Genomic DNA, 15,814 nt, shown 5'->3' with positions numbered 1-15,814 from the left:
TATATCTGCACATAAATGTATATACTATTGACAGTGAAATTGTAGTGAATTAACACGACAAATCCAACATAAATAAAAAAAAATATAATTTGTTAAACAAAGGTACACATATGTTTGTATTGTCGATTTAGTAGTTTGAATATTTAATCAAGGTTATTGAATAATTTTGTTGTTTTTTTTTTTTTATTACAGGTATAGTAGATTATAGGAGATCCTAATCTGACTATTGTATTACTAGACTTACTTATTGAGAGAGAGAGAGAGAGAAGGGGGAATACATTACACAAGTCTTAGTACAATTATAATAATAAAATAAAAATAAAACAATAACAAAAATAGTATGTTAACCAGGTATTCAAATTAATAGCATCCCAATGTTAAAATTATTATTCAAACAAGTCGAGGCAATATATTATGAGTTATGACGATTATTAACGTTTAACATTATATTATGTAAAGTGAATATAGAAGTTATCGACCTATATACGAAGCTATATAAAAAGAATCCAACGTTCTGGTGGTCAATCGCAATAGACGTTCTGGAATCGTAATGAATTATTTAGTTTATGGCACATTGATGACATTGATGTTTTTGTTATCTTGATGGGCGTTTGCATCGGCGTCAATTGAAGCTCCTGTTCGGCGACAAAAAAAAAAAAAAAATTGTACTACTTTCATTTCGTTTTAAGGGTTTCCCCTCGCAAGTGACACATATTATTGGTGAAAATAAAATACTATCAAACTACGCGCAAACGTTGTGATCAACGTTCAACACGTCACTGAACGCAAATCAAAACATTTAAAAGGTCATAATATTTCTCCAATTAAAACCTTATTAACCCTTGAAAATATTTGTACCAAAACAGAAACGATTTTTAGTGATGGGTTTTTTTAAAAATCTTTTCTAAAATTATGCAATCGGTTAATAAGTAATTACACAATTCGCTCGTTTACAACGAGTAGGTAACTTACTAGGTAATAACAATAAGCATTTATTAATAAGTTTTAAATACGCATTCCTTATCTATAGTTTACTATACTAAAGTCGATTGTTGATTATCTACTCACTAATTTACAACCGAAATATTGATAAGTAAAAGTTACAATATCTGCGTAATTATTAGAAAAAAAAAAAAAAAAGTTCAACATCCCAAAAGCAAAAAGTAAAACTATTTCTAACTATAAAGAGACTCGACATAGTATACATCCTGTCGTATTTAGGTACGTCATAACTTAAACTTGGAATAGAGGATAGGGAAGAGTTGGCAAGAGACCGAGACAGGTGGAGACAAGTGGTTGTAGCGGCAATGGGCCTGAATGACCTGTAAACGCCTAAGAAGAAGAAGAAGTAATTTATAAACTTGAAACAAATCGTAAAAAGTTTACTCAAAATTTAAATAAATAGAAAAGGTTCTCAGAAGAAGGGATTGTAAGTATTTTTAGTTAATAATGCAAAATAAGTATACGACTCTTCAAACAATCACGTACTTTTTCTATCTCCCTTTACTCATTAAACACATCCTAATCCACTTTTATTCTACATGTAAAATTATAAATTTATGGTTTTCAACATTCCCGCATAACGACTAAAAAACCTAAAACTTTTTTTTTCTTTTCATGTCGGTATCAACAGTGATGAAACCGTAGTTCGTCTCGCTTTTCTCATCAGATAATTGATTTATTTTTCTCCTTTCAAAACACCCCCTTCGGACCTTTGTATACATCGCAGTCAATTTAACTTGGAAAGCTTGAAAATCTTAATAGTTTTCACTGTGCTTCACAGAACAGACCCGTCCTACAAATATTCCTTTATTCCTCTCGCTTAATTATTCACCTCGATGAAACTATTTTTGATTTTGAACAAATTCACTTACATTGCTCATCAAAAATGTTCATTTCGTAAAACCATTCTACCTCTCGTCTTTCGTAATATTTGAACTTCTAAAATATGTTCGTTCTCTTCCCGTTAACGTCAATATTATTTCCAACACTAAATCATCCGATTTCTTCATTAATAATTTGTAAAATGTAAAATCATATAACGTTGTAACTTGTAACTAATAAACGCAATTATAAAACAACCAACGTTTCTAGTAATTTTTTAGTTTCCCTTATGTTTCTATAATTTATCGCTTATTTAAATTTTGTTAGGAGGCTTATATAAACCACTTTTATAGTGTTTCTCTAATACGAATAACCTAGCCACTCGATGACTTAACGCGATTAAAGCATGAAATCTTCAACATTATTATAAATATGTTTATATAAGCAAGCGCGTTTTATACCTCCGAGTAACATCTCCTGCAACAGCGGTTCAATGTGCGCCATTCCGAACAATTTTGCGAATTGAATTTGTTCGATCATTTGCCAAGTGATCGACTGCAACGCCGGCAGTGTGAGCAACAGTTCGGCAAACCGGCCGCAAGTCTCATATTGCCTGTCGCTGATGTAGTCTTCTAGGTTTCTGTGGATTTGCTTGCGCATACGTCTAATGCGGTCCGATTCGTTCAGGCCTTTGGCATCTGTGTCGGGAGAAAAAATGAGAAAAATTTGACCGTTAAAATCGCAATGAACACTATTATGACGGTAACAACAAAACATTGTACTATATTCATAACATTATACCGCGTCTGGTATGCACGATAGCCGACAGGATCACGCCATAGCATACCGCGAAACACGGCACAGTGATATTATATAATAATAAAGTAACGTATGAAGGTAAGTACTGTTAGATTAATAATTTATTTACTTGGATCGAAGAAAACAATAGCCTTTAGACACGCGAATTCGGTGTCGTCGATCTGCACGTCGTTCAACGGTTTGACGAGTTCGTCCAATACGCGTGAGCCCACTCTGCTTATGTCCAAGTCCGACGGGATCCCGTTATCTGATGGTCAAAAACAATAATCGAATGTTAGACGTACATGTTATATTGTTATAGTATTTAAATAATATCGTCAAAACCGCGTTTGACCGTCATGTCTTGGAAGTGGAAGGGGTGAGAGAGAGAGAGAGAGAGAGAGAGAATAGTTTAAACTTGCATAATTACATGACGCTTCATTGTGGACATGGCATTATATATATATATAATATATATGTAATTAAAAAATTACGGTACGGAATTGTGTGAAAAATTGAAAATGTATACATAACATTGGCGAAATTGAGGACGGAGAGCTCGGGAGACATATCTAACCGAAACTGTAAAGACGTTAATACAAGTCGAGATGAGTACATAAAACAAATATTGAATGTAAATTAAAATTTACATGTATTTGTACGTCAAACACTTAACAGTTTCGAGAGTAAATGAGCTTCTCTTTGGGCTACACCCTACGTTTTTCCGAGTCAATGTGTTGGGGGACTTAAGTCCCGATAAAAATTATTTATGCGTTACACCTAAATGCGTATACTATGTAATATTTATTTACTTATTTATTTTTGTAGGCAATTAGTAAATATTATACTCATTACTTTTAATCGTAATGATTAGTTTACACTTACCGGGTACGTGACGGGTTATAACACGATTGTTACCCAGCAGCAACACGTCCTTGAGCATTAACGATCTTTTGGCCAAACCCAAGAGCAAGTGTTCTCCCGCGTGAGCCCGCAACAACGAAACCTATTAAAGAACAGCGCGTTACGTTACATATGAGACTTATACTTTCCACAATCACATTGTGAAAAAAACAAAAATGATATTAATGTACCTGGTCATTCAGTTGTAGTTCTGTGAACGCGGGTATGCGCTTGGCCCAGTCGACCAGGAAAAGCAATTGGGTTTTCATAGATTCGCACACGTCTCCGATGTTCGCCACGTGTTTGTTCGCTAAGTTAGTATCCTCAGCCGTCTGTAAAAGGTCATAATTCATAATAAATATTGAATATCAAATGAAATAACGTGCTATTTTAATGTCGTTACAAACTAACAAAAATAATTTTATTTTTTTAAAACAATAATTTACACGTAATCGGTAAGTAAAAGATATTTTGATCAGAGAAAACTATTATTTCTACCTGTCATGTTTTAGAATTATTATACTAAGGACCATTTATCATTGTCCGGGGATTAACACGAGGACCTTTCATGGACACCAAATCTTTATTATTTATTTTATAGAACTAGTTTGTTAATTTATATCTACATGTGTTCTAAAAAACATCACGTAACCGTAAATGAACTCTAGTGTTATGATAGATAAATAATAAATATTAACCTAAATACTAGTTAAATTATGAATTTTTTATTGTGGTTGTTGTAAATTATTTATTTATTATCTAAAGAAATCCACACGAAAATAATCAGTTTATTCTTATATTCGATTATCGCATTTGAAATGTTAATTTTACGGATATGAATACTTGACCCGTTAAGTTTTGAATATTTTACTAGAACTATTCCATTTTTCATATGTATACTATAAATATACATTAATTCAAGTTTCGACACTCGAAATTAAAATTTTAATTACTTCTATAGATAAAAAGGTGTGGACGGTGTGATGTATAATTAATTGTAATACTGTTTGTTAAAACGACGTGAAACGATTTAAAATTATTCTACAGAAAAAAAATGTTAAGATGGAAACAATTTTTTTTAATTAAAAAAAATATATTTGAAAACTGCAGGTGCTGTTTACGTGGTAATTATTGTATCTATATAATTAAAACTTTATCACTTGCATCGGATTCGCTGCGGGACAAGATTTCGGCGTTCAATAGTGATGTGACGGATAAACCACTAGCGCATGGTTGCTCTTCGTAACTGGGTCGTCTGCAGTTGATTCGGTCGCGTTCGTTTTGCACAGCTGGAAAATTCATTAAATGTTAATTTTATTTAAACATATAATAGGTGTATCTATTCATATGCGCAATAATTTCAATAAAAAAAAAAAAAAAAAAAAAATGAAGATGTTAAGCTCTGAATTTTCTAAGAATTTAATTTAAATTATTATTATGATTTATGAGGCATTAATAGTTTTTTTGAGCAAAAATCCAAAATGTTTAAAAATTTAAAATCGAACACCTAAGTTGATTACATTTCATAATAATTAATACAATATAGTTATACTCAAATAGTCTTTGATGTCTGATGTCAAGCTGTTTTTTTTTTTTTCCCCATAAACAGAGGTTTTGAAAATAAACACGAAAGAGGGTACTAATTTTAAAATTGGGAGGTGCTAATATTCTCAAACCCTTCTTCCTAGTTACGCCCATGAGTGTATTATATTATAAAAGTCAAATTTATTATGCTGTTAAATAATCCATGGTCTTTTCGCCGCGATTTACCTTCTTTTCGCATCCCGGCTTTGAAGCATTTCCGCAAACGACAATATCGGCACTGATTGCGCTTGTCCTTGTTAACGATACAATTTCTTGAAAATCTGTCCAGAAAAACGATGCAAACAAACAGTATTAATATACAATAATATTAACTGATATTACAATTACAAGGAAACTCGTCGATCGTGCTGCAGTTTTGTCGAGGAAAATGACAGCAATTAGTCATGCACGAAAAACGAAAAACAATTTTTAAAAGCGGTTATCAAAGGTACTAACCTGCATGAATAGAAATGGCTTTTGCGAACGGATCGACGGAAGAATCCTTTGCAGCCGTCACAGGATGCCGCCCCGTAATGTTTGCCGGTAGCCCGGTCGCCACAGATAGAGCACGCCTGGTTTTGGTTGGTCATGGGCGGCGAGTGTACCTGCGGCGTGTCAATGGTCTGCAAATACGTCTGCTCGCGATGTACCGGCATGCCGTTGAGGTCCGATTCTGCTATAAATCAGTTTTTCTTAGTTTATTTGTAACGATATATTTTATTATTGTTATACAAGTGCAACAAAAAAAACCTAATCTTAAATTTCAACTTTGAAAAATCAAGTGACACAAATAAAATATTGTTTACAAGAAAATCTTAAGATAGGTCTTTTAGTTATAAAAACAATTATTATTCGTATATATATGTATAACCAAATACTTGATAGAGACAATAAAAACAAGCTTAAAGAAAATGTGGGTTTACATTTTATCAACGTACTAGTGAGAATCAGTTATCTCACATCATTCTCTTTAATGATACATTTTTTAAAAATTTGGATATTCCCAGAGGCAAATAAAATATTTGTGTGATTTGGTTTATTTGGTATCAAGATGATTAGTCGTTCTAAGAAACATTTAAAAAACGTATATCAAAATGCAGTGTATTGATATAGGTAATCGAGTATGATATAGTGAATCTAAAGCGAGTTGCACTACATTTGCAACATTATATAGATATTTTTATAAATTAGATGAATTGATCATTAGCCAACCCTCGAGCACATCTGAGTATCTAAGTACAGTATGATTACTGATTAGGTATAACTGTATAAGGCACCAGAGTATCATATGCACGAAATCACAATTAACGTATAATGCATAGTAATTAATAGCGTTTTTATAATATAGCCATTACAATATGCGTAATATCTCCCAATTATTCACTATAATGCCATCATTTCATTATAGTTGCACAAAATATATTATCGATATAAATTACGTAATATCTATATAATGTGATTTATACATGGCATACCTATATACGGTGTTGCTAGCAATATGTTACAGTAAAAATTAAAAGCAATAAATTAAAACGCTAATAAATCGGAATTGTATGTGATTTGACCGACGTTAAAAAATAAAAAGCATAAAATAACTTTTAGATCACTAATATAATATATATAAGAACCAGCGAGATAAAATATTATGTGGCCTGTGACTTCGTAAACGTAGTTAATGGAGAAGTCAATATTGTATATTCTGATGCATCGATCTTAATATCGTTTAGTTTTATAGGTCAGCAAATACAAATTTTTCTTTGAGACGTTTATTATTTTAGTAGGTACTATAATTTTATTACGATAAAATTTAGATCCTATTTAAATAATATGTTTATACAGATTTAAAAATAACTTAATTATTAATTATCACTACGATAATGATTGTTAGTTCAGACTTATTAATGTATACAACGTTTGTGTACCTATGATAATCTATAGTATAGACAACATTATGGACACCATACGGTGCAGAAATATTTCGTTTTAATTTACCTACTTCTGAGGGAGGAGGAACAATATTGAACGTTGTACCTGGATAAAATAATCACAACGTCCCGACGACAAAAACTAATATTTGCTACATTCTGTTTGACTTTTAGAACAAAGAAACAAGTCGAAATGTCGAGGCGTTTGTAATCGGTTTGCTGCGACTGAAGAAATAAAGAACATCTACAATAACATTTCCCAAACTATACAATTAACCCCCACCGTTAACATAAAGGTCCATATTTTTTAATAACATCTGGTTTAAGCTAGGGTGTTCTAAACGTAACAATAGCATATAAAAGTTTTATTAAAAACAACATCGTTTATAATGTGTTATCGAGTTAAAGGATAAGAAACTTTCACTATACTACTATAGTAAACCGACGCTTAATGCAAATAATATGATAGGTGGTATAATAACAATAATAATATTAATTATGCGTATTATGAATAGTGAATGCCGTTTATATAATTCAGTGCCAAGTCCTAATCATGGTAGTAACACAGTAACCTACGCAACGACATTTATGAACGTACAATACCAATAAAACCATTTAAGTCTACAACTATGATGATTGTATAATATTATTTTAAGCCGATGAACACCAAAAACAAAATACGTACCGAAAACCAATGCAATTCAATAATAATGTATTAATGAATACGTCTCTCGTAAATAACTTACACATTTCCGCTCGGGTGTTTGTATCAGTGCACAGTACACTGTTGAACTTTGTACTTTACCTGCGATATTATTACCTTTGTTAATATAAACGGGATAGTCGAAAAATGTTTACACTAGAGAACGTTTGGTGGCGACGGACGGACGGACGGACGCGGGAAATATTTTACAATGATATAAGAATAATGATGATCAAAAAGAAAACAAAAATAATACTAGAACAATAGTAACGGTCGGGCATGATGGAGGCCTACAGTACACGCCGACTACATATATTATAATATTAAAATACCGCGCAGCCGTCTGCGATAATACTCACCGGACAGCGTTTCTCGATTTACTGCCGCGTACATCTACCTATAGCCGGGTGCCTATGCCGTCCTTTTTGACATCATCGTATTTGTGTTTACAAATTAATATTCAAATTACCTTATTTACTAGGTTTTATCAATATGTAATATATAATGTATGTATGTATATATATAATTATACGAGCACAGCTCGCGGTTTGGATATCACGAAAACCAACAGATAATAAAAAACTCATCTCTGGCCGCCGGACTTTGCCCGGTGTACATAATTTACCTACACGCCGATAATAATGAGTATTATGTACAGGTACTGCCTGCACAGCGAACAATAACATACACGGGTATTGATATCATAATATAATGGTATTGAACACTCCGTGTACGCTTTATCATTTCCATAATATCATTTTTTAATAATATAATAATATTGTTGTGTATTTAACGGCAACAGTGTGCCGTCGCACGAAATACGGAGCACGCAGCCGTTACACCACACACCGGAAGAGTTTTATACACACCATAGCGCCGTAGCAAACACACAGGTATACTGCACAGTTATACATCGTAGTGACGATACGAAATTTATTTTGATATATAATTCAGTAGTTAGTCCCACGTGCGTATACCGGCAAAACAGCCATAATATTCATAATAATAATATGAGGTGTAGTTTACATCACGTTTAGTGCTCGTTCGAACACGCACGAACAAAAATGTCACATGTCACGTCGTTGCACTCCCACTCTGTTCACGGGGGCAGAGACGTTGAGTTAAGACGTCTCACGTTAACTACATGTCTGATATTTGTAAATAATATACTAGAAAACGGGTGTTAAAAGAAGAGTTCAGGTAGCACCTATGCATTTTCAGGGTTTTATCTTTTATATTTTGACAAAAAAACATTATGCAAATGTATAATAAATTATAAAGTATAAAAAAATAATTAATATAATATATATTTTAGAATAAGCTAATCACAAAAATGATTTTTAAGTTTTAAACTTAGATTAAGAAGAATTAAATAGGTAGATGAATTTTCCGTATTGATACAAAAGTCGAACATTCTAATATGATAAAACCAAACTTTCTTATCATTCTCTTCTATTGACCAAAAATCAAAATTTTAATATGATAATTAATAAAAAGTAAATAGTAAACCTACTGAATTTTTTAAGCGTCTAATATTTAGAGAACATAAATTAACGATGAAAATGTTAAATGCATATGAACCAACTGTCGTTGTAATATAAAAAACAATAAGAGAATAATACATTTGAAAAATTTCACAAAATCACAACAGGAAACTTGTTAAAAAATATATAGAATCTAAGTGTTTAAAAATATGGTCTTAAGTATACACAAAAATCCTAAAAATTAAAATTTTCAGATTTTTTATAAATACGTAAATGAAAAAAAAAATATGAGTTGAGCATTATCTTGAATGCCAGAATATTCGTATCAACTATACAAAACGGTATTTTATAAGAAAATTAGAAGTTACAAACTTTTTATAATTTATCTAAAAATATAATAATCGTTTATTTGATTCAAAAATGTAATACATTGCTAAACCGTAGTATTCAATAAATGTGGAATGCACATGAAAAACTAAATGAATAAACGAGCTAATTTATTTTGACTTTATAAGATACCCAGTAGATCTAGAATTTCCATTATGTACAGTAAATTTCTCGCCCATTTTTAATAGTTCTTTAGTTTTAATTTTGATTCTTGCATTATATATAATTGGACCTATATTAGAGTTACGTTTTTTAATTAAATAAATAATAATAAATTTCGGGGTTGACCCCGCAGTTTTCTTCCCTTCTATAATTATATTATATACATTATTATAGGTAACAATATTATATAAATAAATTATTATCTACCACTTTATAGTTATTTCCTATTAAAAACATGTAACATAGACATTTATAATGGACGCGTGTTCTAAATTTAAATTCGTTTTAATCTAAAATTAATAAATCAATATTCTACATTTTTATATATATGGAATAACAATGTATTTAATAAACTAATATGTTATAATACGATGAACAAACATTAGTTTTTCATTAAACCATAAGTAATATCATGGATAAATAATATTAAATATGAATATAAATTGTTGTTATATAATAGATTTCTAAAAACTTAAAACAAAAATATAATAACGTAAAACTTGAGCACGATAATAAGATTCTTATGTATTAATTAATATAACACCAGCTACCTACTCTCTTCGATATCACATTATTATACATATGGTTTTCCGACTCATGTTTATTTTATAAACATTTAAGAAGCCAATAATTAAGAAAAGATCAGAGGTTATCAACATTTTACCTATAGGTGTACTAACTATATTTGTATTGTTACATTAGGATTGAAATCAGTATACGACTTGGGAGTATAGCGTGTTATTTGTATTTCGTATAACGATGCTGTACACACAGTAACGCAGTACCAGCATCGCTATTATTATTACACAAATAGCAAACGCAATATTAGAGATCAAATATATTGAAATTAATTAAATACCTACTCCGGTGCCTGACAAACTAATAGATAACTTTAAACTTGGAAAAAAATACATTCATAGAGCGCGCAGTTGACTAGAAATGATTTGTTCGTTTGTAGTTAAAATTATTCTAAGCAAAAACACAAAGTGATAATTTTTAAGTACCTAATATTGCGCGACTAGTTATACCTAGTGTTAGATCGTTAGATGTGAGCAAAAATCAATAGGTACATAAGTGATATTATAATTTGGAATATATTTTTCAAAAGTAGTCGAGCAGACTAACACTAACGGTGAAAACATTTATAATTATATTTAAAATTCTAAAAAATATTTAAAAAAAAACATGATACCTAATATCTTACTTTCTTTGTACTATGATGTACAAAACTAAAACCCTGGTTAATAAAATTATTATTTTTTAATTAAAATTATAAATAACACAATTTTTTGATATGGATTTATTACAGAATACCTATATATTATGTGATAAGATAAGAAGAAACAATAAATATATGTTGATCATTTAACTTTAAATTGAATATAGTTACCTACTATGCGAGATTTAAAACAAAAGCTGCTGTAGTTAGATCAATATTATTGTTTAAATTTCTGTATAATTCAGTTATATAAAATGTCAAACAATAAGGTTCAATAGACTAAAAAATGTAAATGTTACCAATACACATTAGTTCACCTAAAATTAAAATAGGTACTAACATCGTCAACGTAAACATTTTTGTTATCATCTATTTTTTCGCATATAACATCATATGATATTTTATTATCAGTCAATCTAATGATAAAAAATAAAAAAAAGGTAATAAAATATGTTACCTTTTAAGTTTTTACAATAAGTAAATAATAAGTTTAACAAAGTTGTACAATATTTCACATATTTTCTTTTAAATACCTAGACATATTATTTAAGTATACCTGTTTTTTAACAATAAAAACTAAAAAAAACTATTACACAGTAATACACACATCAATACAAAATCTATACTTGATATATATAATAAGTATAGGTTAGTTCTACAAATGAATATGTCATACACTCTATCAACACCTGAGATATAATATCATGATTCATATTCAGTATACATTTATTTGAGAATTCTATAATAATTGGGTAACGAGTAAAATAATGAACATAATGAGTGATAAAATAAATGATATTAAAAATATAATATGAAAACAAAAGCTTTTTGAACTATATATTGCGGGAATTCGCAAACACTTAACGATCAGAATTATTCAAATGCGGAGAACAGATACTTTCTAAATAGTTTACCATAATAGACGGCACCTAACAAGACATTTATTAGACATCAGTTATTAATTTCTTAGTTAATACTAAGATATAAGACAGATTTAAAATATCACGGAATATCCTAAGCTAAAATTAATTTTAAATTATTATTATTTTTAATTGAGGAGTTTGGTATTAGTTGAACAATAATAATTAACCATAAATTCATCATTATTTATAACAACGTAATTCACAATAGCAGATATTTTAATTTCATAAAATTGTATAATCTAATTTTATATTGAAAAATAGGATTTAAAATCGAATAATTTTATTCAACATGAGTAGGTGCACAGTAATATGGTATTATCCATTTCGTATTATTAATTCCATTTAAAACAAAGTAATAAAATGTGCGAATACACATTAAAACGGTTTTCAACCAAATGTTAATAAATATTATTGGTCTAAACCACAGTTCACAGCATCAGACTGAGGCGATAAAAACATAATGATATAATACCATTAAGGCATTACCACCGTTAACTGAACGGACTAAACACATTCTAAAACCATAAACTCCAAAAATTTAGTATCTAGTAATATACTATGGTATCTTTATTCCATAAAGTGACAACAAATATTATATTTAAAAAATAAATCTACATTAATCGAAGGAATATACGTCAGCCATAAATTAAGTATTATTACAAATACGTGAAAATCAAAACGTCAATGTAAGATTTTAAATTTAATTTGGTACCTACTCTATATTACTAGAAAAAAAAAAATAAATTATCAAGAATCGTAAAAGTGATAACTATAATAATAATAATAATAATAATAATAATAATAATAATATAATAAAATATACCTATATTTATAATTAAGAAATTATATATATATACATGAATAATTGTTTGAATGTTTAACCTGTAGGTAGTATGATTTTCAGAACGTTTAAGATGATCGTAATATTTTAAAATACAATAAACAAAAAAGTTAAAATAGAATTTATAACTTGTTTCCCAATAAATTTACAGGCATGAACAAACAGGAAATATACTCGCTGATAATGCTTACGAATTATTACCAACACAATATGATCAATAATAATAATAATAATAATTAATAATCATAATATAATTATTGGTCATTGGAAAATGTAATGAAACAATATATTTCACAAACTGCATAATTATTCAGTAAAATCAGATATCTACCCAATAAAGGTAGTACACTATTACCTATATAATATACAATAATACGCTGTACACAGGAATTATATATGTATAATATACATATACGAGTATAAATATACATTTTATAATATAACAAACGTGTACAGTTTATGGTTTCTGTTGGAAAATTGAATATAAATAGAATCGTATTAGGTACATACTATCTAATATTCTTCACTAAATTCCAATTATTTACAAGGATTTGTCAATCCGTTTTTTGATTACACCTATCTCAAAAATCGTGATGTACACGTCTCTTGTAGTAGGTACAGCGTTCGTTGTCGTGAAAACCATTACCTGTAATCCAAACGTTTCCATTGTAAATGCCTTCACTGAACGGTTCGGACTTGAGTACAAAATTGTTGTTGGACGGCATGGACTCCATGAATGGAAATTCGTTTATGAACATTTTCAAAAGCAACAGGCGTTGGTGAAAGGAGAATACAAAAACAACGATGGTAAAAACGGATGTCACCTCAAAACTCACGATATTTGCATGACGTTATTACTCGGAAATTTATGAAATGAAAAAAAAGTTTAGAGTGCAATGAGAGTTTTAACAATAACGGCAATAAAAAAAAAAAAATAATAATAATAATGTCGACGGTAAATTATAATACGAAAACCGGTGCACGCGCGATTAATCTCAGCAGAATGCAATCATGTGTTGACTCCTCTGCACCGGGACGCGTTTTGTACAGAAATAATCGTATTACTCGATTGAAAAATAGGAACACACATTTGACTCAAATGCTCGACCGTGGCCGCCGCCTATTTACAGAGATAAGACCACGCGGTGGGGCCCATCGGTTTATTATTGGATATATCTCTTATCGCCAAACACGTCATTATCTGCAATAGATTTTGTAAACCACCCTCGACTCGTATTGACCCGTGCAACGTATAATATCGTATGCCGACCGACTAATTTATTATAACGCCCGAATTTCCACTCCTGTAGGTAATATTATTGTTATAGTTTTGATCGATTGTATACCCATTTGTGTAGTTCTACTATAATGGCAAACCAGTAGTACCTACGCTGTAATATTGTGGGAAATTCAACGCCAAGAATATTTTCGTACGCGTCCAAGGACGTCTCTATCGGGTACTTATTCCGAGGAGAGGGACGGGCGAATAATGACGGACATGACAGTTTTATTCGCGTTTCGTTTCGTATTAAAGCGCGCGATTGATTTTTTTACCCGATACCGGATCGATTTATTTTTGACTTTTCAGACCGTTAGAAGTCGAGTCTACTTTTTGCTGTATACCTAACCGTTTTATAGTAATTATATAATATATAATTGCTTTGCGTGGTCGACGCGCCGTTTGCATTACTTTAGTCTGGTCGATTGTTTTTATCCTAGTGCTGCAGGACATGACCAGACCTTGTCATTCGCTCTAAATGACAGCAAATTGTGTACCTGCGTATGACAAATTAGTAATAATTGTAACACAACACGATCATAGGCCGGTAGGTACGCGGACGGTACGACTCGTACAAAATATTTCATTATACCGACAAGCGTATACAAGAGTAATCACGTATGGTCTTCTCGTATCTAAGATATTGAAAAAAAAATTAATTTAAAAACAGTGTAAAAATTTAAAATAAATTTTCTCTGATAAACACGTTAGTAGATCAAAATCAGTGATTTAAACTATTATCCACAATTAGCGTAAATTTGAATTTAATAATTTCATCGAAGAGTGAATTTTTCAGTCAATTTTACGGTACAGACAAAAACTATGGAAACAATTTTTTCTGCACCCGTTCGGCTATGGCAGTACATTATTTTAATAATCAAGATATTTAATTTTGTATTTAAGTATTTAGAGCATATATATTCACGTGCATAGACGATTTCCCTTGGTCGGTAATTAACTGATACCTGACCGATAGGCGATAAGTCTCGTTTATTTAAAAACTATGATAAGATTTTGTATAACTTTGAATAAGAACGTAAAGTACACAACACGTTTAATAACTATTATCAATACAGCTATACTTTTTGATTGTCATCGAATATTTTTACAGTATTTTATAAAAACTAATAACATATTTTTCAAGTTTAATCTTAATGTATAAACGTATATTATATAAAAGTATATAAAATGAAATCGATAAAATGTTATTTTGAAAATAAATTAGCTTACAAGTACAACAATTAAATAATCCTCTTTCAATATATATATCTATTTGATTATTGTCATTCTTATTAATTATTATCTATGAAAATAACAATAATAATAATGTAAACTTAAATAAATATTTTACATTTTGATAATTACTATCATTAATATTCAATTGGTATATTTTATATGATAATTGATAGTGTTTTAAATAGGTATTTGCACAATTGGTTCTTAATCGTTCCAATGTTCATTTATATTCCTATGTACAAACATTTAAAATCTTAAATAGACAACCTATATACAAATTAAATTTAAAACAATTATCTTGATAAACATAATGTTTTTATTGGTTTTTTATTTAAACTCTGTATCTAGGTATTCCAAGTTAATTTACAATATTTACATTTATCAAAAGGAAAACATATTTTTCAATATTTCAATAAACTGAAGTAAAATGTACACAATTTGTTTATTTAATAATATACTATCCATTATTTAAGGGACTAAGAGAAACATAAAAATAATAATTATAATATTTAGTAAAAGTTAAAAAATGCTAAAATAAAATATATT

General features: G+C 29.7%; 1 protein-coding gene across 5 annotated transcripts; it reads right to left on the bottom strand.

The window, feature by feature from the left end:
• Window positions 1-382: 382 nt before the first annotated feature.
• On the bottom strand, window positions 383-13,822 carry LOC112603138 (transcription factor HNF-4 homolog). Of its 5 annotated transcripts, none has more exons than XM_025351566.1 (9): window positions 13,400-13,822; window positions 5,566-5,785; window positions 5,296-5,390; window positions 4,690-4,814; window positions 3,717-3,857; window positions 3,508-3,628; window positions 2,753-2,890; window positions 2,286-2,522; window positions 383-635 (listed from the first exon to the last, which is right to left on the bottom strand). In XM_025351566.1, exons 1-9 carry the CDS (start codon window positions 13,509-13,511, stop codon window positions 565-567), a joined length of 1,260 nt encoding a protein of 419 aa, XP_025207351.1. In that variant the 5' UTR covers window positions 13,512-13,822; the 3' UTR covers window positions 383-564. The 5 variants fall into 5 exon arrangements, with proteins under 5 accessions (XP_025207351.1, XP_025207353.1, XP_025207354.1 ...); XM_025351568.1 differs by having other exon boundaries at window positions 548-635; window positions 5,566-5,782; XM_025351569.1 differs by lacking the exon at window positions 13,400-13,822 and adding an exon at window positions 7,781-8,102 and having other exon boundaries at window positions 548-635.
• Window positions 13,823-15,814: the final 1,992 nt, after the last annotated feature.

Source organism: Melanaphis sacchari, unplaced genomic scaffold, assembly GCF_002803265.2.
Source record: "Melanaphis sacchari strain LSU unplaced genomic scaffold, SCAv2.0 Contig98_pilon_pilon, whole genome shotgun sequence".
Classification (NCBI taxonomy): Eukaryota; Metazoa; Arthropoda; class Insecta; order Hemiptera; family Aphididae; genus Melanaphis; species Melanaphis sacchari.
The sequence above is the reverse complement of the archived record's forward strand: the minus strand, read 5'-3'. Positions and strand labels throughout refer to the sequence as shown.

What these genes read in the sequence shown, in the direction of transcription:
- LOC112603138 (XM_025351566.1), bottom strand. Translation starts at nt 13,511, where the DNA reads ATGTTCATAAACGAATTTCCATTCATGGAGTCCATGCCGTCCAACAAC. An exon ending in TATAACCCGTCACGTACCCG is followed by an intron (nt 2,891 to 3,507) that starts GTAAGTGTAAAC and finishes TTTGACCATCAG; the next exon opens with ATAACGGGATCCCGTCGGAC. An exon ending in GCAGGAGATGTTACTCGGAG is followed by an intron (nt 636 to 2,285) that starts GTATAAAACGCG and finishes GTCGCCGAACAG; the next exon opens with GAGCTTCAATTGACGCCGAT.